Source organism: Ascaphus truei, chromosome 2 (assembly GCF_040206685.1).
Source record: "Ascaphus truei isolate aAscTru1 chromosome 2, aAscTru1.hap1, whole genome shotgun sequence".
NCBI lineage: Eukaryota > Metazoa > Chordata > Amphibia > Anura > Ascaphidae > Ascaphus > Ascaphus truei.
Genome location: NC_134484.1, coordinates 303,061,380 through 303,087,108, shown reverse-complemented (window position 1 = coordinate 303,087,108; position 25,729 = coordinate 303,061,380). Strand labels below are relative to the sequence as shown.

Genomic DNA, 25,729 nt, shown 5'->3' with positions numbered 1-25,729 from the left:
CTTATTGATCCAGAGGAAGGAAAACAAAAAACCCCATTAAGGGGAAAAATGAATTCCTTCCTGACTCCACGAATTGGCAATCGGATTAATCCCTGGATCAACATCCTTCCCATGTATACTTATTTGGTATATCCCTGTATACCTTTCCCAACTAAAAAGATGTCCAACCTTTTTTTGAACAAATCTATTGTATCTGCCATCACAGTCTCCATGGGTAATGAATTCCACATTTTAACTGCCCTTACTGTAAAGAACCCTTTCCTTTGTTGCTGGTGAAATTTCCTTTCCTCCAACCTTAAGGGATGGCCCAGAGTCCTTTGTACTGCCCGTGGGATGAATAGTTCTTTTGAAAGCTCCTTGTATTGTCCCTGAATATATTTGTATAGAGTTATCATATCCCCTCTTAGACGCCTCTTTTCTAATGTAAATAAATCTAATTTAGCTAGCCTCTCCTCATAAGTTAGAATGTCCATCCCCTTTATTAATTTGGTGGCTCTTCTCTGCACTCTCTCTCGTTCCATAATGTCTTTTCTTAGGATTGGCGCCCAAAATTGTACTCCATATTCAAGGTGTGGTCTTACTAATGCTTTGTAAAGAGGCATCATTATATTTACTTCCCTTCCATCCATTGCCTGTTTGATGCAAGATAAGATCTTGTTTGCCTGTGCAGCTACTGCATGACACTGGGCACTATTGCTAAGCCTGCTGTCTACAAGCACTCCTAAATCCTTCTCCATCAAGGATTCCCGCAATATATCTCCATTTAATTTGTAAGTCGCCTTTTTATTCTTGCATCCCAAATGCATAACCTTACATTTATCTGTAGTAAACCTCATCTGCCATTTACCTGCCCACGTTTCCATTCTCTCCAAGTCCTTCTGAAGAGAAATGACATCCTGCTCTGATTCTATTACCTTACACAATTTAGTATCATCAGCAAAGATGGAGACTTTGCTCTCGATCCCAACCTCAAGGTCATTAATAAACAAGTTAAAAAGCAGGGGTCCCAGTACCGATCCCTGAGGTACTCCACTCACGACTTTAGCCCAACCTGAAAAAGTATCATTTATGACAACCCTCTGTTGTCTGTCCTTTAACCAGTTTTCAATCCAGGCGCATATATTATTACTGAGTTCAACTTTCTTTATTTTGTACACCAACCTCTTGTGTGAAACCGTATCAAAAGCCTTTGCAAAATCTAAGTAGACCACATCAACTGCATTACCCTGGTCTAAATTCCTACTTACCGCCTCAAAGAAACAAATAAGGTTAGTTTGGCAAGATCTATCCTTCATAAATCCATGCTGACTATTACTAATAATTTTGTTTTCCATTAGGTATTCCTGAATATTATCCCGTATTAAAGCTTCAAGTAGTTTCCCTACTATTGAAGTCAGGCTTACAGGTCTGTAATTTCCCAGTTGTGATCTACTGCACCGACACACTTTATTCGAGCAAATACCCAGTATGTACCTGGCAGATACCTGGAATGCGCCGCTCCTCACCTCTGACAAGCCCCGTTGCATTTGCCTTCCCAGCCTGGGTTCATGCCTGGCTGATGGGCGGCTGATCTGTTAAATGATAATGATTAGGATTTAATAGGCTGCAATGCTTCGCGTGTCTACCAGATGGCATAAATTCATGAATTGTAATGCAGTATATATATATATATATATACTGTGCAGTATTGCAGCCAGCGGGAATAAAATGCTTCAATCCCTGCCTGGAAAATAACCCAATGCACTCGGGCAGAAAACAGTCACAAACCTCAATACACCCGGGTATACCCGAATTCGTGGGACTAGCCGAGCTCGAATAAAGTGTGTCGCCAGTGTAGCTCCCTTTTTAAATATAGGCACCACATCTGCTTTACGCCAATCTTGTGGTACTGAGCCTGTGTTAATGGTTTGGCTATCACTGGGCTTAACTCCTTAAGAACTCTTGGATGTATGTCATTGGGGCCAGGTGCCTTATTTACTTTAATTTTTTCAAGTCGCTTATGAACTTCTTCCTCAGTTAACCAATTGTTCATTAATATGGAGGTTGTGGCTTCCTCCTGCGGCACTACTATTGAACTTGATTCTTCCCTGGTAAACACAGAGGCAAAGAATTTGTTTAATACCTCAGCTTTTTCCTTATCTCCAATAATCTGCCTACCCATCTCACACTGAAAGGGCCCTATATTTTCTTTTCTCATTTTTTTGTTATTAAGGTACTTAAATAATTTTTTAGGGTTGACCTTACTTTCTATTGCAATCCTTTTTTCATTATCCATTTTTGCTAATTTGATTGCCCTTTTGCAATTTTTGTTACATTCCTTATAATTCTGATACGATGTCTCTGTCCCTTCTGACTTAAAGAATCTAAACACCTTCCTCTTCTTGTCCATTTCCTCCCCTACCTGTTTATTTAGCCACATTGGTTTTGACTTATTTCTTCTATACTTATTACCCAAGGGTATACACTGATAAGTGTGCTTTTCTAACAATGTTTTAAAGACTGCCCATTTATCTTCTACATTTTTCCCTGCAAAAACATCATCCCATTGTATTACTACTAGATTAGACCTCAGTTTATTAAAATCTGCCTTTCCAAAGTTGAAGGTCTTTGTTGAACCCAAGTAATCTGTTTTTTGATAATTTATTTCAAATGAGACCATGTTATGATCACTGTTACCCAAATGTTCCAGGACTTGAATATTTGTTATTACTTCTACAATGTTTGATATGACCAAATCCAGAACTGCCCCTCTTCTGGTTGGTTCCTCAATAATTTGGGTCATATAATTGTCTTTAAGCACCCCCAAAAACCTGTTCCCTTTTGTTGTAACGCTAATCTCATTGCCCCAGTCTATGTCTGGATAATTAAAATCCCCCATTATGCAAACATGACCCAGTTTTGATGCCTTCTCCATTTGCAAAAGTATTTTAGCTTCCTCAATCTCACAGATATTTGGAGGTTTATAGCATATTCCCACAAACATTTTCTTTATACTTTTACCTCCACTGCTATTTTCTATCCACAAAGTCTCTACATTTTCATCATTCCCTTCATAGACATCATCCCTTATAATAGGTTTTAGATCCGGTTTAACATATAAACATACTCCACCTCCCCTTCTAGTTGTTCGATCCTTCCGAAAAAGAGAATAACCCTCTAAATTAACTGTCCAGTCATGAGTTTCATCCCACCATGTTTCAGTAATGCCTATGATATCATACTGCTCCCTTGCAGCTATTAATTCAAGCTCCCCCATTTTATCTGTCAGGCTTCTTGCATTAGCAAGCATGCATTTCAGTTTTTTTTTAGCCTGTACTATTATCTTATCTGCTCCTTCCTTTCTGCGCCCACTTTGTTTAGTCTTTAGAAGTTTTCTAGTATTATCTGTATTTACTATGGGTGTCTCACTGCATGTTTGTAAAAATGACATTAAGTAACATATTGGTTAAATGTAACTAAAACAGACACCAGTATGAAATCAAATATAAGAAATAATTTTTCAAAATCATTAAAAATCAACTAATTTTAAACATCACTGACATTTGTTCAATGTGTTCATATGAGAGACTGAAAATGTAACCACTTCTGTGCAATATTCTCATTTTATACTCGGGGGAACTATTAATAATCATCAGCCTCAGCAAGGCAAGATGCATTTGCAATATTTTTGTTGCTAATTTCAATCTCACAATTTATTGCATAGCGTATAAATACTGAATTTAGCGTGATTTTCTCATTTGCATACACAATTATGCATATAACACAAAATTCAAAAGCAGAAACAAATATGTTTATTAAAAAAAAAGCAGTTAACACACGGTTTGGACATGCGAAAACTGTTTAATGAACATGGCAAGATGTGTTTCTGTGCAATATTGACTATTGTTTCACAGAAGTACCATTCTTGTACGTTGATGAATAGACCTTTATATTTATGTATAGTATACCTGTCCATATTTGGAACTCATATTTTGTCATTTTAAATATATTAATTTAACTTTCACAAAAAAATAAAATTCATTTAAATCTTACACAATCTTTACAATATTTTGTGTTACAATGATATTAAAGTAAAAATGAAACTTTACAGTATGTAAACTGTTTTTTTTTTCTTAAATCACATATACTGTACGAATGAAGCACATCAAATAATGCAAAATATACCAGTAGAAATGAGAATACCACAAAGTTTCATAGAATCCTATGGCAATGGTGGCACAGTAAATCAGAATATAGCCTAACATATCTTACCAGAAAGAACAATAAAGTCCTCTCCATCTGTATAACTTATACATTAATTTTTTTAATGATCATCTCTAGTGTAAATTGACATTAGTCTACAGTACAATGATCATGCAGTTTTTTTTTTTATTACTTCTTGCGACAGGGAGCTGTTTTCTGTTACCAAAACTTACCTCCGAACCACGCATTCATCCTGGCTAAGAAGCAGACTTGCCAGAGCTAAATGAATAACAGGTGAGCTAAATGTTCCCAAGTAGTGCACAGAGCACTACATAAGGGTATGTCAAGGAATTTGCCTGGCTGGTGTGGTTGAGATGGAGTACAGTTTGACCTCACTTTGGGCAAGATCCACAAAGCTGTTAAATCATGGCTCAAACATCATACAATCATAATCAGGGAACATAATGTTCGTTACCGAGATTAAAGCCAATCCACAAAGCTAATTATATGCAAAAAACAATAAAACAAAGAAAATTAGTAGCTCATTAGCATAGTCTTAACTGCATGTTAAATTAGCACTGACTTGCTTTAGTTCCATCCACAGCCTTAAATATGAGTTTTGCTGGAGAGGAAGAGTTGTTACAGGAAACACCTCTTTTGCATAACATTAGCACTAGCACACTGTTATAGCTAATGCAAGGGTCCATTACAGCTGAAAAAAGCAATTAACCCTGTGTTATTGAGCTTTGAAGATACCACGTCAATATCAAAGTTGCGGATCTGGTCCTTTGTGGTAGAAGTCCTACTGCTTAATCCCCTGCCTTTTTGCTTGCTTGGAAAGTCTTTCTACACTACATTTCGGCTTGGACATGAACTCTATAATGCTGGCTGCTTTAACTGCTGACTAGAGACTTAAAAAATGTTTTGCAAACCAGACAAAATTTGCCTTTTAAATTTCACTAAGTGTCAGTTACGTCAACAATGTGCCAAAACTTCATGAGCGAAAGAGAAGTGATTATTTAGTAGGGGACCCATTCGCTTTAAACCGCCAAATAGTCATTTAGATACCTATGAACACACCTGAGACACATTAAAAAAAAAAAAACTTTTTAATGTTAAAATTATCCTATATGCATATTTAAATTATCTTTCTCTTTTATAATGTTGCAAAAACATGAAGTTTGAAAGAAAATTTAGCAAATTATTGTGCACATACAGAGGGAACACTACTGGTTGCAAGTTCCAGACTGTTATGTACAGTTTAGTGATGTACCCCGGTACCCGGCGGCTTTTCAGCTACACGGAAATTACCTGGACCCGGCAGCTTGAAGGTGGACCCGGCGCCGGGTATCCGAGTAATGTCAGGGTAGTTGAAAAGTATCTCCCCTTACCTGCTGGAAGGTACCTTTTCCTGCTCTTGTCACATGCTCCCAGCTCACAGTGCAGTATGGAGTCCTGCAGCTCCCGCGTGGGCTCCACACTGACCGCTAATGCTGCCCCACCACCCCCGCACCTCTGACTACCTGTTCAGATGTCGCCGCGGGCTTCCTCCACCCCCAGGTAAGTGAAAAAACGGGTAGCCGGGGACCCGACTGGGTACAAGGCACCAAATCCTCCGGGTACCCATTACCCGGTTTAAATTTTTTTTAGGATCCGGTCCAACACTAGTACAGTTTGCTTAATTAGACTGTTCCCGTGTAGTAGCTTTTTTGCAGTTTTACTCCAATAGAAATATAAACCACTCTTGTGCATCAAATTTGAGCCTGGTGTTCAGCCTCTTACTATCACCTCTATACTTGTGTTTTTCATTTTTTTGTAACTTTCTCAGATTCTAATAAAATGTGATGCCAGTATTTATATGGTCTGACATATTGCTTCCTATATCCGATTTACCAGTTATTAGGATGAAATGATAGATATCTATATTTTTGGGAACAAATGCCAGTGAGAATTTGTTGAGAGTTCCCCTATAATGTTAAACCGTTGTCCAATTATCTTCCCCTTCCTTTAACCCTCTGAGTGCAGGAGCAGCTGCAGAGCCAAAGTGCTGCGGCCCCTTTGGCACTCATGATCACGTGACCAACCTCTGAAGCGGTTATATGATGGCACCGTCACTGATGACAGAACAAAGGGAAGGAGTGATCCCCGTCCCGTCCATCCCTGCAGATCATATTGTGCACTCCATAGAAGCGCAGAACATGATCTCCCCTAAGACAGTAAGCATTTTTTTGTTACATGTCAGAACCCATGAAATAGTAGCAACCTTTGGGGGAACTCAAATGGTTAATGTAAAATAACATATTTTATGGAAAAATATGTTTGCCCTGACCTAATTAAGACACATTAAACATAAGATCTATAATATACTATTTTTTACCATTATACTACATTGATGTTAACAGAATTTTTTAATTCTCCCTCTGATGCATTGTGGTGGGATATAGAACAAAACAATAGAGAACAAAGTCCCAGTAATCAGTGCATCAGAGTATTTTTGTTGTTGTGATATACAGACATTGTGAAAAAAGTGATAAAAGGCGCGAACAACTTGAAAAGAAACTGTGATTAAGTATAAATAAAAAGTGTTAAGGTAGTGAAAAAGATAATGTATTAAACACCCAGCTCAAAACCTCTCTGGTGGGACCTGTGTCACGGGTTCCAACGGTTAAAGCAGTATCTCAAACAATCCAGGGGGAGCATATAGGGAAAAAAACAGAGAGTACACAAATAAGTGCAGACGTATAAAGTTCAATGAAACTTCAGATTGTGTCTTGGCTCATATAGTTAATCTACTCACAGGACGTTAGCAAATCAAAGGCAGTTGGCAAATTGGGTTGCCACCCATACAAATCGTTGCAGTCAGGACCCCTCTTTCAAACGCTCCGTAATGTATCAGTAAAAATCAAGCATGTACTGCACCGACACACTTTATTCGAGCAAATACCCGGTATGTACCTGGCAGATACCTGGAATGCGCCACTCCTAACCTCTGACAAGCCCCGTTGCATTTGCCTTCCCAGCCTGGGTTCATGCCTGGCTGATGGGCGGCTGATCTGTTAAATGATAATGATTAGGATTTAATAGGCTGCAATGCTTCGCGTGTCTACCAGATGGCATAAATTCATGAATTGTAATGCAGTTTATATATATATACTGTGCAGTATTGCAGCCAGCGGGAATAAAATGCTTCAATCCCTGCTTGGAAAATAACTCAATGTACTCGGGCAGAAAACAGTCACAAACCTCAATACACCCGGGTATACCCGAATTCGTGGGACTAGCCAAGCTCGAATAAAGTGTGTCGCCAGTGTATCACACAATTAGTGAATATGGAGGTTTGCCGAACTGCTCACCGCCTCCCTTGGGTATTCGGCTGGCTCCCACTGCTCGGTGTCTGAAATCAGAACTCCCCTCTTCGCGCCCGTCAGGAAAGATGACGTCACGGCTGCAGGGCTGGTGTGCTACGGATCGCCTCCAAGTCCAAAATAGGTCCACTCCACGCGTTTCGCCCAGCTAGCAAGAACTGTTGTCGGCTTGAGTAGATTAACTATTTGAGCCAAGACACAATCTGAAGTTTCATTGAACTTTATACGTCTGCACTTATTTGTGTACTCTCTGTTTTTTTCCCTATATGCTCCCCCTGGATTGTTTGAGATAGTGATATACAGACACAAACACGCCAAACTGATAGTATCAGTAACTTAGAGGACATTACATTTATCCACCTGTGACTTAAGTGAGATGCTATGTAAAAGCTAAGCTCATTTGAAGGGCTATATGTAATGCCTGGATCTGGAGGGTAAAAAAGCCAACTTCTGTCTGGGAGGACAGTTATGGCTCTTATTCTCCTATTCTACAGGCATAATATCTACCCTAGAGCATAATAAATGTATCTCTCTTGATCTTCATCCATATAAGTGAAATACAAGCTTTTACTCTGATCCAAATAAAGGATCCAATCATGGAGAAAAAAGGCGAAGCACAGAGTTTAAAAAAACTGAGGCTGAGCAGATCATATGTACTTAAAAATGATTTTATTAGTAGGGTGACAACATTGGAAGGTGGCAGGTAGATACTCTGACGCGTTTCACACTGCAATAGCTCTTTGACAAAGTGCTATTGCAGCACAAATCGCGTCAGGGTATCTACCTGCCACCTACCAATATCAAAAAATCATTTTTAAGTACATCTGATCTGCTTAGCCTCTGTTTTTTTTAAATCTGTGCTCTGCCTTTTTTCTCCATGATTGGACCCAGTCTCATCACTTGTGGTGGGATATGTTGTGATATTCTATATTATTACTGCCATTGAATCCTTTGTAAACTCTGTGATATTCTGAGTTATAGACGGGAGATGTATTATCAAGAAGGTAAAACGAAGCTTGCTACATCTGTATGAAAGATCACATTATACATTCTCAGCAAATATGAATATTTAAATTTGTTTTTACCTTCTGTATCATCTTTAGCAGAGGGGCAAGGTATTGAAAAAAAAAAGACAGGGACGATTGTAGTTTACCATTAAACGGTATACAATGGGTGGTAACCATTATAGAGATTATTTATCCCTCACCAACTTCAAGCAGAAAGACTTGCAATTGAATGGAATTGTATGTTGACTGGATAGAATATATCATTAAGTGTATGCAGAACTCAACATTTTATACTTAAATTACATTTAAATAAAATTTATTAAAAAACATAATTATATTAAATACAGACTAACAGAATAATCATGATATACTTTTACAGAAAAAATAGCCATGTCTTTGTTTTGGAAACACATATCTTAAAAGTTATTTTTATAAAATGTTTTACCCGTGAAGATAATTTTCCCGAGAGACCTGCAGAAAAAAAGCTTAGGGGCTTATGCAGAGAGGATCGTGATGTACTGGGAAAACGGCAATAAAATAGCCAAAGAATTGGCATAAATTATGGCCGTATGCTGAAAGCGCCTTTACCTTGTTTTAGCACATGTTAGTCAAATTTCCAAGTTTTTCTGGCGACCTGGAACACGCCATATTATAGGGCAGAATGGCGCGTTCCAGCGCTTCGGTCCTTCTGGAATCGCACGCTATAATAGTATGGCGAGTTCCAGGTTCTCGCCACCTGTTTGGCGACTTTTACTCTGCTGAAAACTTTTCAGCCGGTTTTTAAAAAACGCGCCTTTTTCTCCCGAGTTAAAGGTTTTCTGGCAAGTTTTTTGGCCAGAAGATGGCGCAATTCCCTTTCCGATCCTCTCTGCATAAGCCCCTTAATCTTAAAATAATGTGTTTTATATTCTTACAAGCTTAAAACCTATACATCTTTTAAAGAAGAGGCGGCATCTTGTTGGATGAAATTGGTCACAGGCCACTCATTTTTCTTGTGTTTATAGATCAGTGGAGACTCCCTGAATCCATTCTGAAGTGCTTTTTTCCTCTAGATCACTCTTTTAGGATTATTAGTGCAGATTTACTTGGGAATTCAGAGTGATAGAAGGCTGGAAGTTTATTAGTGGCAGGTTTCAGCTGCAATATCCAGTCTATTGATATACAGTATTCAAGATCGGAAGGAAGCAGAGCTTGCCGCTCGAAGCCAAATGCAGTCCATGCCCTTCGCCAGCTCTTCCAATGTCTCTGATCGGTCAAACTTCCACATACAGTCCATAGGCAATAACACACAGTAATCATTTGCTTTCCAAGTTATAGCAGTGGACATCTCCCTTGCTCTTTATGTCATATCCAGGCAGTGGCTGTCCATATTTATCCACACACCAGCAGTTTCCTCTCTTCCTGCCTTTGGATGGACGACACTAAGATAAGACAAAAACAACAAATTTTGTTACTGATTGTTAAAGATTGTTCGTCAAGTTAGCAAAAGCACAATATTGACCAGTCAACAACATTTTTAATACATTGATGTTTATGTCAAGAATTGACAGACAAGGATGTGCTCTAGTATGACATATTGTAATAATATTCCACTAATGTATAACGTAGAACGAGTGCAGAGTGCTGTACATGATGCAATAATTCGTGGCCGATAATGCTTGAGAATAATTATATTTATTTCACAAAAATATTTGACACGTGATGAAAGGATGGTGATATGATTATACAAGAGCAAAATTGATCTCTATGATCACTTTGTATTATGTATTAAGTTTAAAAGGCACTTAGGCACCAAATGTTTTTCATGAATCCAGATTAAAGTGTGCTTTCTATGCCACATATCATACCTTTTAGCTTATATAATAATTTACAATAAAATTTAACAGCACACAAGTACAGATAGAGAATTGAGGACTAGTGCACAGCCAAAAAAGGAGCAAGGAGAGGATCCAATTGATACAAAAAAGTTTATTGGAATAACCAAAGCATAGAGGATAACCTACGCGTTTTGAACTGTAAGTTTTTTTTATCAAGGAGTTAAAATTAATAATGTCCTGCAGTCCTTTTAAATCTCAACTTCGAGCTCCGGTTCACGCTAATAACAGCGTGATGACATCACAACGTACGTCCCAAAATTTTGTATTTTTTGTCAGCTCTCACCTTGACAAAGACTGCATTTGCAGTCGAAACGTTGGATTTGTTTTGCTGAAATAAACTTGTTATATTGAAGACCGACTTGCCTTCTACATGTGAATTCCTGGGGACTTTGCAGGATTGTTCCTATTTGTCCGTGGGCACCGGCAGGTGATGTCTTATTGAAACAGAGTTCTTTGTGTGCCAGACTACCTCCTACTATTGACTGATTTGTGCTGCATGTTCTGAGCACCTCTAGCCGTTTATGCTTTATTTATAGTGGTATTACACTTTGATATTGGACTATTTGCATTTTTCTTGGGGAATTTACCCTTTACCTTATTCCAAAATTGTGGATTTGACCTATTAAGAGGGGATAGAGTGAGGAGCCTTTTTTAGTCACTCTTTTTTGGGACCCATTAGTGTATTAGGCTGAGCCCCCAGTCTTCACTGTGGCATGCGCGCCCGGCGGGGGGACAGCGCGTGCACAGCGCTACACCGCGATAGGCGGTCTGAGGGAAGGTTTGCGACAGGAGGGGGCGTGGCTGTAGGTTTGCGGGGGTGTGGCCATGATGTCCCGTGGCTGGTTCGCAATTATTGGCTGAACCGCCGGCGGGGGCGTGGCCAGGCGTCCGTCGCAGATGTTAATTTCAAATTTCCCTGCCTGCCTGAAAACCTGTCGTGCACCGCTGGGGAAAGGTGCGCGACAAGGTAGGGACTGGGACCGGCATGATTGGGGGGGGGGCTTGATAGCACAGCGCACGCCGAGGCGTGCGCTGTAGAAGTGACTGGGGCCACCCCATTAGTGCTGTGTCATTTATGAGCTTGCCATAGGTATCATCACATCACTTATTACACATTAGACATATGGAGAACCTGAGTAACTTATCGTTGGGTGTCACTCAGAGCGGATACGTTATCGTTGACTGAAAAGGAGATTAATAGAATATTGCTTAAAACATCTGCAGAAGAAGCTTTTGGACCAGACAGACCTGTTGACGATCTGCGGGAATTAGAACGTTTGAAGAAACGTGAGATAGAACTTCACTTGCATGGCAATACACTGTCTGAGTATTACCGACAACACTTAATACCACGTTGTTTTAGAATCAATAATCGACCCACGATTGGTTCAGGTAATCCCCAGTTCTGTGAGAAATGGTGCCAGGTTCTAAATAGAGCATCGCTGGATCTTCTTATTCTAGTGGTGGAGGAGGTTGGTACACAACTTTCAGACACGCAACAGGACATTCTCAAAGTCGAGATTCTTATTGAGCATATGAACACAGGAGCTGACACCATCACATCATTGGAGGAATTAAAGACAAGATTAGAAAAATTCAAAAGTGACTTGCTACACTTTAAGAAGCAACAATTTAAGAAGGTGGTTGCAGATTATAAAGATGGACGTGTTTATCTTTGGCAGAAACAAGAAGGAAAAACAAAACCTAAACCAAGGGGACGTAAACCCCTATCTGTGAGGACTGAAGGCACAAGTGATTCAGATGGGCATTCCTCAACAGAATGACTGAGGGACCCAAGCCCACTTCCTTTTTTAGGACTGCGCCCAATCTCGGGAAGTTCAAAAGGCTCAGGCGGGGGAAGAGGCCAGGCAAAAATCGTCCGGTACTCCGCTCACAGACCAAAACATGAGTATGAACTCTCTGGTGGTTCATTTATTCAGTCACGATCTAACTCAAATGGAATTGACTGTTTTGTCAAAAGGACCGTCCTATGTACCAACTGTTATTTATAATGATTTTAATGTGGAAGTCGATCTTTTTAAACTTGAAAGGAGCTTAAATATTAAATCTTTTTTTTTCCTCTAGGGCAACGGAGCTGGCGCAGGACATATCCATCGCACCCATACCCGCCATTGAGAGTGCCACAAGGGAATGTAAGTTGAGATCCACCTTCATACCTCCCATTAACAATCAGTCAGTAAGTACTTACATGAGACTAGTGAAAGCAGATCTCACTAAGATGTAAATCCAAGAGAACATATAATATGACTTACAATGAGAGACGAGCCCTTAAAGCTCTAACAGATAATGGTAATATTATCAAAGGAGTGGACAAAGGGAGAGCATTAGTCATTCAGGATTACGTCAAGTATAAAGGGGAGGCGCTTTGCCAACTCTCTGATACCGAGAGCTATATTACATTAACTCGAGATCCTACATTTGAATATGCCCATGAGATCAAGGGGATTATTGAAATGGGTCCCAGCAATCATTGGATTACAGAGAAGAAGGCAGAATTCCTTTATATGGAACACCCTACGTGTCCGGTATTTTATATGTTACCAAAAGTGCACAAATGCCTGATAGATCCCCGGGAAGACCCATTATTGCTGCTACTTATTCACTGAATCAACCATTGGCGATTTATGTGGATAAGATTCTACAACCAATGGTCCATCAAGTGCCTTCATATTTTAAAGACGCCTCCGATTTCTTGAATTAATTAAGATCAATACCTAGGTCTGAGGAAATTATGATTCTGGTGACTATGGACGTGGCCACTCTCTATACTATCATCTGTCATGATGCAGGTTTAGAGGTGGTCAAGGCAGCATTGATAACCCATTACACAGATGCCATTCCTACAGAATATATTATGTTGCTATTACACTTTCTACTATACAAAAATTATTTTACGTTTGAGCAGCAACATTATTTATAGATCAAAGGTACGGCGATGGGTAGCAATGTGGCTCCGGCCTATGCTAATTTATTTATTGCACACTTTGAAATTGAGCATGTTTATAGATCAGAATTTCATATGTATATGCACTGTTATTACCGGTACATAGATGATATTTGTATGCTATGGAAAGGTACTGAAAGCCAATTGATTTAATTTTTTGATTACGTGAATAAATTGGTTACACAGGTATGGTTTACCAATGCTTGGAGCAGTCAATTGATTTCATACTTTGATGTCTTGGGAGGCTTAGAAAATGGGGCAATCCACACGGACGTTTATAGAAAACCCACTAATCGTAATGCGATGCTTAGGGCGGATAGTCACCACTCTCCAGTCCTTATTAAGGCACTCCCCTACTCACAGAAAGTACGGGTCTCTAGGATAACAGACAGACATGAACAGTTGGGCCCTGCCATTTTAGATCTTAAGGAACGTTTTATGGCTAGGGGCTATGCCCCCACACTTTTAGAGGAGGCATTTAAGCGGGATGTATCTGTTGTCAGTAATAAGAAAGACTCGAAGGACAGGATAATTTTCCCTACCACTTATAATACGAGGAGTAGGTTCCTACGTTCAACCATCATGAAGCATTGGCATTTATTGCAGCATGACCAAATTTTATCAGGTGTGTCGTGAGCCCCCAATACTGGCTTACAGATGTGGGAGGAACATTTCAGACACACTCATTAAATCTGATGATAAAAAGTTTTATCAGAGTACCAACTTTTTAAGTTTTGGCAAACCTGGTAACTTTAGATGTTGTAGCTGCTCTATATGCCATAGTTTATGTATAGGGGATACATGTTTTCACCCATTTACTGGTGAAACTATTAAAATTAAACATCACATCACATGTAGAACCACACATGAAGTGTATTTCCTGAGATGTCCGTGTGGGTTGATCTATGTTGGCAAGACAACTAGAATGCTTAAACAGAGGTTTATTGAGCACAAAAGTGTCATCAAGAAGGGTACTGATCCCACAGCATTGGTACAGCATTTTGGGCGGCATAGGCATCCCATTGCATCATTGAGAGTTACGGGCATTGAGGTCGGACTCCCACTTAAGGGGGCTTTAGATAGGGACACTGCACTCCTTAGAAGGGAGGCTTATTGGATATTCCATCTTAGGACTAGTACTGAAGGTGGTCTCAACGAACAACTGAACCTCAAATGTTTCCTTGACAGGCGGTGATGTGCACTTTTATGATGGACCTGCGTCAACGAATCTCCTGCCGTGTTTATTTATTTGTATTTGGAGGCTTTTGATATTTGAGTGCCTCATTATAGTTTCGCTGTGATGACACTTCTGTCTGTGTGTTTCATGTTGTTTTTGTCTATGTTGTTTTTTATTGTCTTTTGGGTCTCTTATTGTGTATCATGTTTATTACTTGCACTGTATCACATGTATATACACCATTAGTTGATATATGTTGTATATTATTGGTCTTAAAGGGTCTTTTACCCTCTATTTATGATACCTGTGTGCTGGGATTGGTTCTTTCTTTGTTCCGTTTTTTGGGGAGAAGGTTCATGTCTGCTCCTTCGAAGTCACTGCTTTATGCTGTTGTAGCTACCTATCCTCTTTATTGCTTTTAGCCAGTTTACCTAATTGGTTGTCTTTATGCCTTATCAGGGGAGGTTTGTTTTAGTATTATTACAGCTTTGGATTGTCTCGCGCATGCGCGGGATCCCCATTTTGTTGTGTTGTGATGTGCGCATGCGCGGACATCCGATGTAGTACTGGCACCTCCCCGTGTTGGCTTCTTCCGCCAGTAGTAAGTTATTCTGACATTAGCTTGTGGGATTGGCTGCTTGTTTATTATGCTACAGGAGGAGTGGCCATTATGATTGGAGTGGGATGACGCATTGCCCACACTTTGACTGCCCTTACGCTGATGTTAGACCCACACTGAGTGTTAGGCTTACTACACGTGTGGTTGTCCATTGCGGGGGTGACGTCATCACTACTCCGATTTTCACGCCAGTCCTCACTTGCAGTGACTTAGGATGGGTAACTGGGGGGGTATATTAAGGGACTATTTTGTATTTTTTGTCATCTCTCACCTTGACAAAAACTGCATTTGCAGTCAAAATGTTGGATTTGTTTTGCTGAAATAAACTTGTTATATTGAAGGCCGAGTGCCTGGACTTTGCCTTCTACATGTGAATTCCTGGGGACTTTGAAGGATTGTTCCAATTTGTCCGTGGGCACCGGCAGGTGATATCTTATTGAAACAGAGTTCTTTGTCTGCCAGACTACCTCCTACTATTGTCTATAGATAACGAGACCCCTTACTAGCGTATGGTTTCAATGGAATGCATGTAAATATGTGCATTCATATCACCTATTAATGTTTTGAATATTTGCATATGTTCAAGTTGTTTTGTTTTATAATGTTGATATTATTGTGATATGTTTATGATAGAGATATATAGATATATCTCTATCATATAAAACATATTACTTGTGAGCACATTCACATGTCTTAGACGGGTCTCCAACCCTGCCTTTTGCCATTATCACCTAGCATACAGTGCTTCCACTGCAGCAACGGATTCTGGGAAATGACATGCAAAGCTGTGTTTAAAGCAGCATGCATTGGCTTAAGGGTTTTCCATGTAATGTGGACTCGAGACAAAAGGTGGCACTGTGTGCTCATTTGCATATAATTTCCCAGAATCGCTTGCTGCAGTGGAAGCAGTGTATGCTAGGTGATAATGGCGAAAAGCAGGGTTGCAGACCTGTCTAAGACATGCGAATATGCTCACAAGTAATATTTTTTATATGCTATATGTTCTACGGTGGACGGTTTTTAGTCACCTTTTCACCCACCATAACATACATATATACATATACACTTATACATTCACTTTTTCTATATTATGTTGATAGTGTTGTCCATATTGTATGACTTTAGTTATTGGTATTTGAGTGTTTGATTGACTTTTATTGGGTCTCCTTATGCCAGTGGCAGTAGATGTTTTTCTCCTCTCTGTCTGCTCTTGCAGTAGGGGACGGACTCAGACGTCAGTCCTGGGTCTGCAGGCTTTAACATGTTAGGCTACGTCCATGTTTAGTGCTTGCGGGCGGAGGCGCGTTAAGGCGCGCTTCCGCTCGGCACTGAGCCCCTACAGCCGCAATGAGAGCGGCTTTAGTAGGGGTTCGCCAATGCTTCCGCGCACTTGCGGAAGCGTAGGTCTTAGGGAAATTTAACATTTTCCAGCTTGCCGGCGCGCAGGGCCGGTCACGTGAGCGGTTCGCCCAATGAGGGCGAACCAGCTTTGTGACATCATTGGCCCGCCTGCCGACACGCCCCCGGACGGCGCGCTGTCTAAGGCCAGGGAAGCACCTGCTTTCCCTGAGCCTCAGCGCGCCTCCGCCCGCCCGAACCATGGCCGAGGCCTTAGTTACAGCTTTGCCTTTTTCTTGTTGACCCTTGTATTGCTCCGTCTTCGTTTCTCTCCCAGAGCAGTGCTAACGTCAGGGGACAATATTGATCGGTGCGCATGCCCTTTGGGACGTACGTAATCACGCTGTTTTTGGCAAGAAAGGGAGCACAGAGTTAAGGTTTAAAAGGACTGCAGGACATTATTGATTTTAACTCCTTGATAAAGAACTTACAGTTCAAAACGCGTCGGAGGTTATCCTCTATGCTTTGGCTATTCCAATAAACTTTTTTGTATCAACCTTTATTGGCTGTGCACTACCCCTACTTCTCTACTTGGACCTTTCATCAGCAGCTGCACGTCTTATCCAGTTCTGGAAGTGGTGATTGGGAGTACTATATTTTCCATTTAAAGTGGACATTCCCAATGAAATAGAGGTTTGGTGACAACTTCCCTTATCCCCTGTTTTCAGGGATTACCTGTTATTTGAATGTGATTTATGGATATACTTATTTACTGCATTTATGAACATTGATTCACCCATGCCTCCAATAATCTGGATTTAATTGTATTATATCAGACTGGTACAAGAGCATTCTTGCTACGTTACTCAAGTTGGCAGAAGCAAATCAGTAACGGGGATGGAGCATTAGAAAGACTATGCTATTGATGTCAATACGGGATAGCTACCCGACAATAAATGAATAGTGGCCATTTTTCCATATTGCAGGCATGTGGTAAACCCCTACATACAAACCCTTTGAATATAGACATTAAATATCTACTAAACAGAATTAACTACTGCTTTAACATGAACTGGCCCTCAACAGGTCATGTTAGAAAATTCAGCTCCATTATACTCATTTATATTGTACATGTCCAAAACAGCGATAAGTAATCTGAAAGTCTATTATTGTAAGGAATCGGGGACCATGTCCCTTGCGGTGTGATCCCTCCTTACCCACTATCAGTACTGCAGCGGCTACTGCCCCTGCTCCCCGTCGCTACCCATGCTGCCGCCCACGCATACTTTGAACTCCGCTGCAGCCGCCATCTTGGATTCTAGCGCTGGTGTTACAGAGCGCGCGCTTCCTTCTAGGATTTATAGCGTGCACCTTATGCCTGTCTCCGCCCCCCGCTTGGCGTGGGAGTCTTCACCACGTCTCCAGCACTCTCAGCTGTGCTCTACTACTTCCTGGTCTCTCAGCCACTCACGAGCAGCTCCTCAACACGCCCCCGCCATGCCCCTCGTCCGGATTGGTCATTGCCGCTTTAAATATCCTGCTTTGCTTTCACTTCCTTGCTCTGCATAGCTCCTTGCTACCTGTGTTGCCTGGAACCTGTGTCGTGCTCTCTTTGTGTTTATTTCCTACAGCTATTGACCCGGCTTGTCTGAATACCCCCTTTGGCTCCTGAACTCGGCTTTCCTACAGACTACTCTACCTCTAAGACCCTCGGACTCTGCTACGAAACTTTCTATATCCTCGGACACGGCAAGTACTTGACCATTCTTTATCTACATCCAGGCCTGGCTACGCTACTACGCCACATCCCGGACACGCCCCGTCTGCTGTAAAAATAAAATAAAGCATAGTGTTCTTGCTGACCTAGTAAATCTGTTAAATTAGCTGACAAGCATGCAATCAAAAAGGTCAACATGTTGAAAACATGTTGAAAATATTTAAAATGAAATGTCAGTTTAATTCAAAATATTCAAAGGAATAATGTTTGGAAGAAACATCTAATTTTTCATTGTGGCCTTATATTGTGTATGTTTACAACATTTTCATCAAGATAAACATTTATTTAGAATTATAGAAGGTGTGAAAGTATCATGAGCCACCTCTGAAATTGCATCATGAGGCTGATCATTATTAATCATAATAGAAGCTTAACAAACACCCTTCTGATATTCTCTTTACGATGAACAAACTGTTTAGCTCACATAAATAATCAGAACACCAGTCCTCTCTCCCCACCAATATGTTTGCACCACCCCTCCATACTTTCCTTTTTCACCAATTAGATTGCAATCATATTGAAGCACTAACCTTCATCAATTTTGTTATTGTGCATAAATTGATGTTAATTTGTTTGTTAGTTACACCATTGTACTATGTTCTGAAGAACATGTTGGTGCATTACAAATACAAAATAATTGTACGTTTTTGCTAGTATTATTGTTAGGAATGTAAAAAACAAGAACAGCTCTTATATTGTAAACACCTTGAAATATATTAATGTTGGGAAAATATATCTAAATCTTCATACTAATGAGATTTGAACATATACCAAATGTAAAAAAAATAATAAAGAAATAGCATCTAACAGTAGCATCTTTCAATTCAGTATTCATTCGACATATTGCCCATTGCTGTGCTTGCTTTCAGATCTCAAACACTTGGAAGCTATTTACCTATGAGGAATGTTTAATTTACACAGACTTAAGGTTAGGACCCCGGTGGAGAAAGCTGTGGGGTGCACGCTGCCACCAGTCACTAACCTATATAAGGCAGGCCCCAGTGTCTTCTCGCATGTGGCTCACAGTGTGCGGTGGCATGTCAGCCAGCAGGGGAGACCAGATGATTGTGTTCCTGTGCGGCAATGCGGTCACATGGTGCACTGGGAGCCAGTAGCAGGGCAGCTAGCTTGGACCAATGGGAGAGCTTTAAGCTGCTGGGCTGTGCTGTACCCGACGTCATGGCTGCGCTCCCACCACCCACCCCCTCTCATGGCCGCGCACACTCCCCCCCCCCCCCTGTTTTGGCCAGGCCCTCCCATGCCTCCCATCAGTTCACGGTTTTAAGCTGTGCACACGCTGCCAGGATGCCAGGCGTGCGTGCAGCAGCCACCACCGGGGACATCTTCAATTTGACTGGGACATGTGACATCACAAACTAAAATCAGATCCACTATTTAAAAACAAATGCATTTTCTTCTCTGTGTTTCTGACTGCTGTCACAAATGTTCCATGTTTATGCACTTATGGTTTCCCACTTTATAAGTATATGTAGCACTCTGCTAGAAATCTTCCCATTCAGTATTTGTTCCTGAAGGCAGTGTAGGGGTTAATCCATGCAGGGCCTGCCTTATTATATTTTAGTATTTAATATGTTGCTTATTAAAGTTCAGTGTCTGGCAGTACCCCAGGTCGCAATGTATGCATGGACAGGGTAGAATATGTGAGTGAGCTTGGTAAGTGTTGCTATTATTTAACTGTCCCAAATAGCCAAGGAAAGTTAGTGAGGAAGCCTGATCATGCTCACTATTATTAATTCCTTTGAACTATTTATTCTGTACATTGTTCCAGCATATGGCATGCATGTTACACGGCTGTATTGCCAAAATATATAATATATTAAGGTAACGGTCATAAGAAATTGTTACAAATGTTTGCGACATTTGCTGTGTCCTGTGGGATATGGTTCCTCAGTAGGAGGTTACCCAAGTAGCAAGAATGATTAATTCTTATGAATATTTTCTATTTTTAGATAAGATGTTAAAACTGAGTATTAAATATATATATATATATATATATACAGTGTTCGACAATCCTATACATTTACACGCCCGGGGCGGGTGGATTTAACCTCCGGGCGAGTAAATATTGGCCCAAGCAGCACACGTGTTTTTTTTTTTTAAATTTCCCTGCTCGCGCTCAAATTTCCCTGCCCACGCTGAAAAAAAACAAAAAAAACTCCCCCTGCCTGACAGCTGATTGGCGCGCGCTCCCAGGCTTTGTGGGCGCGCGGCCAGGCTCTATATGAGCCCGGCCCCAACGAGCGGCCATTTTGTTCCCAAGGAGGACACAGTAAGTACTATCTGTGCCTTCCCCCTGTCCCCGCTTCCCACCGTGTCAGCCCGCGGGGCCGGGAGATTGGAGCGGGGATGTCCCCTCAGGTCCCCGCTTCACCCCAATCCCCGTGTCAGCCCGCGGGGCCAGGAGATTGGAGCGGGGATGTCCCCTCAGGTCCCTGCTTCACCCCGATCCCCGTGTCAGCCCGCGGGGCCGGGAGATTGGAGCGGGGATGTCCCCTCAGGTCCCCGCTTCACACCGATCCCGTGTCAGCCCGTGGGGCCAGGAGATTGGAGCGGGGATGTCCCCTCGGGTTCCCGCTTCACACCGATCCCCGTGTCAGCCCGCGGGGATGGGAGATTGGAGCGGGGATGTCCGCTCAGGTCTCCGCTTCACCCCGATCCCCGTGTCAGCTTGCGGGGCCGGGAGATTGGAGCGGGGATGTTCCCTCAGGTCCCCGCTTCACCCCGATCCCCGTGTCAGCTTGCGGGGCCGGGAGATTGGAGCGGGGATGTCCCCTCAGGTCCCCGCTTCACCCCGATCCCCGTGTCAGCCCGCGGGGCCGGGAGATTGGAGCGGGAGGGGGGGAGCGGGGTGGTGGTGCTGGTCGCGGCCTTTCCTATCTTCCGACCCCCCCCCGTGTGTGTAGAGTGAGAGTGTGTGTGTGTGTGTGTGTTTATGTATGTATGTGTGTGTATGTATATATGGGAGTGTGTGTGTGTGTGTGTGTGTGTGTGTGTGTATATGGGGGAGTGTGTGTGTGTGTATATGGGGGAGTGTGTGTGTGTGTGTGTATATGGGGGAGTGTGTGTGTATATGGGGGAGTGTGTGTGTACGGGGGAGTGTGTGTGTGTGTGTGTGTGTGTGTGTATATGGGAGTGTGTGTGTGTGTGTGTGTGTGTGTGTGTGTGTGTGTGTGTGTGTGTGTCTATGGGGGAGTGTGTGTGTGTATATGGGGGTGTGTGTGTGTGTGTATATGGGGGGGTGTGTGTGTGTGTGTGTATATGGGGGAGTGTGTGTGTGTATATGGGGGAGTGTGTGTGTATATGGGGGAGTGTGTGTGTATATGGGGGAGTGTGTGTGTGTGTGTATATGGGGGGGTGTGTGTGTATATGGGGGGGAGTGTTTGTGTGTATATGGGGGAGTGTGTGTGTGTGTGTATGGGGGAGTGTGTGTGTGTGTGTGTATATGGGGGAGTGTGTGTGTGTGTGTGTGTGTGTATATGGGGGAGTGTGTGTGTATATGGGGGAGTGTGTGTGTGTGTATGGGGGAGTGTATATGTGTGTGTGTAGGACACCAGATCAGTCACCCCCCCACCTAGTCAGTCAAAGTCACCCAGTCAGTCACCATCTCCCCACCCAATTCCCCCCATCAGTCAGTCGTCCCCCCAATCTCCTCCCTGTCTCTCCCCCCTCCCTGTCTCTCTCCCCTACCTGTCTCTCTCCCCTCCTTGTCTCTCCCCCCTCCCTGTCTCTCGCCCCGCCCTGTCTCTCTCCCCTCCCTGTCTCTCACCCACACTCTCTCTGTCTCTCACCAACACTCTATCTGTCTCTCACCCACACACTCTCTCTGTCTCTCACCCACACTCTCTCTGTCTCTCACCAACACTCTGTCTCTCACCTACACTCTCTCTGTCTCTCACCCACACTCTCTCTCTGTCTCTCACCCACTCTCTCTCTCTGTCTCTCACCCACTCTCTCTCTGTCTCTCACTCACTCTCTCTCTCTCTGTCTCTCACCCACTCTCTCTCTCTGTGTCTCTCACCCACTCTCTCTCTGTCTCTCACCCACTCTCTCTCTGTCTCTCACCCACTCCCTCTCTCTCTCTCTCACCCTCTCTCTGTCTCTCACCCACTCTCTCTCTCTGTCTCTCACCCACTCTCTCTCTCTGTCTCTCACCCACTCTCTCTCTCTCTGTCTCTCACCCACTCTCTCTCTCTCTCTGTCTCTCACCCACTCTCTCTCTCTCTGTCTCTCACCCACTCTCTCTCTCTCTCTGTCTCTCACCCACTCTCTCTCTCTGTCTCTCACCCACTCTCTCTCACCCACTCTCTCTCTCTGTCTCTCACCCACTCTCTCTCTCTGTCTCTCACCCACTCTCTCTCTCTGTCTCTCACCCACTCTCTCTCTCTGTCTCTCACCCACTCTCTCTCTCTCTGTCTCTCACCCACTCTCTCTCTCTGTCTCTCACCCACTCTCTCTCTTTGTCTCACACTCTCGATCTGGATATCTTATTTACCCTGTATATCTTAACTGCCCTATACTACACCGACATAATTTATACTGCTTTCTTCCAGATGTGACTCAAGCTTCACATGGAAGACATCCCCCCTAACCCAGAAGACAGGTAGGGAACACCTCCCCTCCAATGTATAACATTGCGGGAATGCGGGTACCTGGACATTGAGGGACTGCAGATCAGGTAAGATCCCAGGCGGGATTGCTGCTTTAGATTATTGTGAAGCGGGGATGTCCAGACACTGGTTAAGGGGTTCAGGAAACTAGTCACTCACATCTGGCTTTTATTTCTAGATCCAACATTTACTTACACACACACACACACACACACACACGTAACAAGGACTAATTGTAGTATAATGTAATACAATAAATACATTTGTCAAAAACGAATGTTCTGACTAGGAATTTATTAAATGTATTTTATTTATATATTTTATTTTAAAGCGGGGTTGGGGGCGGGACTAGGGTTGGGGGCGGGACTAGGGGCGGGACTAGGGCCGGGTTGGGGCGGGACTAGGGGCGGGGTTGGGGGCGGGACTAGGTGGCGAGTAGATTTTTTGGTTGGGCTAGTAGATTTTTGGGTGATTTGTCAAAAACTGTATATATATATATATAGCCCCCTGTAACAGGACAGGCTATACATATCTTTCTCCTACTGTGGTAAGTCCTGTTAAGGGCAGGCGCCAGTAGTAATCATGGGTTTTCCCCCTTCACACCCTGCCCTGAGTGATAGATGCAGGCCCCTGACTCTGCTGCAGGCATGAGACAGAGGTCCTGCTGACATCATGAGGGGTGGGGCTGACTCTATTTAGCAGCCAGCTCCTGTGAGTGACATTTGGTTCTCTTCCGAGTCTACGCTAGGAAGTCTGTCCTGGGAGTTGAAGGAGAGGAGTAGGTCGAGCTCTCTCCTGGGAGCAGGAGAGATACTAAGAGAACTCTCGTCTATGATAGTCGGCAAGTGAGCAGAGCTCCGGTGGAACCAATGCCCCTCACCCTGAGGGTGTGATGGGGAGGTGTTACGCCGATGCTCGCCACAAACCGGGACCGGACCGCGGGGCTGAGGTGGGGTTATATAATCACCGACCTGAGTCCACGCAGACTGATCCGGAGTGCGCAGTTCGTAGTCGTACATCGCAGGGTCAGGATTGGAGAAGGCAGCATCGTCGTTATGGAAGCAGGAGTTCGGCAACAGGTAGTCAGGATTTCCCCGCTTCAGCTTAGGAGCGTGAGCGCGGGGGTGGCTTCTGCGCGAGGAGCGGCCTCGGCCCATGACGCCGATCTCAGCAGGAGGAGACAGCAGGCTGGCCGAAGTTCACCGCAGGGCAGCGTCGGGTAGAACCAACGCTTCAGCGCAGAAGTCCAAGGCAGGTCACTGCAAGAGGATCGCAGCAAGCCGCAGGAAAGGAAGGGTAGCCACTGCTAGGAGGGAATGCAGCAGGTACCGGTGCTGGCAACACGCTTCAGCACAGACGTCCCGGGTAGGCCACTGCAGGAGAATAGCAGCAGGCCAGTGCTGGCATCAACGCTTCAGCACAGACGTCCAGGGCAGGCCACTGCAAGGAGATAGCAGCAGGCCGCAGGAAAGGAAGGGTAGCCACTGCTAGGAGGGAATGCAGCAGGTACCGGTGCTGGCAACACGCTTCAGCACAGACGTCCAGGATAGGCCACTACAGGAGAATAGCGGCAGGCCACAGGACAGGAAGGGTAGCTACTGCTAGGAGGGAATGCAGCAGTACCAGTGCTGGCATCAACGCTTCAGCACAGACGTCCAGGGTAGGCCACTGCAAGGAGATAGCAGCAGGCCAGTGCTGGCAACAACGCTTCAGCACAGACGTCCAGGACCAGGCCTCTGGATACTCAGGAACTTGGAAGGTAAGAACGCTAGGAGAGAGGCCTGGGGTGGTTTGTGGCAGAGTCAGTAACATAGAGGTAGGAATAGTTATGCTCGGCGCTGGTTCAGAGCCAACGCCTAGAATATAAAGGGCGGAGATCCAATCACAGGAGGAGGGTGTGTGAGAATTCCTCCAATGAAGTAGCACAGGGCAGAAGCTGCAATGAGAGGCAGCACCTGTGCCATAGATTGCCAGAGGAAGCCTGCAACTGCACAGGTCTGCAAGGCAAAAGTCAAAGCCAGTAGTGGATTCCTTACAGTACCCCCCCCTTCAGGTGAGACCTCCGGACGAACAAGATCCATCACAGATTTGGGGAACATGGAATTGTTCCTAAACCTCCTTAGGCGAGAGGTGGCGTTGAAAGCCCATAGTTTGTTGGGATTCCTTACAGTACCCCCACCACTGGGTGAGAAGCCTGGGTGAACAGGACCATTCATAGGTCTGGGAGACATTGAGTTGTTCCTGAAGTGTCTCCGGCGAGAATTAGGTCCACAATCCAGATGTACATTGGCGAGTGCCATGAAAGACAGCGGTGGTACTGCAGTTCTTGGTACATGGACAATGGGACCTGAGGGCTCCGGAATGGGAACATCGGAAGGACAGTAGCCAGGTGTCCGGTGCATAGTAATAGTCCAAGAGTACGGGACACAGGACACAGATTGTCGGACAAAAATGGCAGAGGGACCTTCAGAGAAGGCAATGTCTTTGGTGAAATCAGCACGGAGGAAGTTGCGAGAGTCTTTAGCTTCCAAGGAATTCCGGGTGGTGGTTAGCAAGGGAATGGGGCGGGAGGGTTCACTACACACTATTGCAGCGGTACTTTTGATACCAAGCAGGGTTGCTATCCCAAGCAATTTGCGAGAGTCTGTAGCAGTGTGTATGCAACTCTTGGTCATGGTACTGGCAGTTGAAGAAGGATCCGCTTCCTTTGGTTTGTGATCTTTAGAGAGAATGAAATCCGAATTTGTGGCTTTGGCGAAGGACATAATAAGCATGTCTATACCCATAGTGGAAC

General features: G+C 43.4%; 1 protein-coding gene across 1 annotated transcript in view; it reads right to left on the bottom strand.

The window, feature by feature from the left end:
* Positions 1-8,853: 8,853 nt before the first annotated feature.
* The window catches only part of IGFBP3 (insulin like growth factor binding protein 3), a 190,724-nt gene continuing 173,848 nt past the window's right edge, over positions 8,854-25,729 (bottom strand). The window contains exon 4 of the mRNA XM_075586424.1: positions 8,854-9,975. Within this exon, the coding sequence (XP_075442539.1) occupies positions 9,850-9,975 (126 nt within the window). The 3' untranslated portion in view covers positions 8,854-9,849. The remainder of the gene's footprint in view (positions 9,976-25,729) is intronic.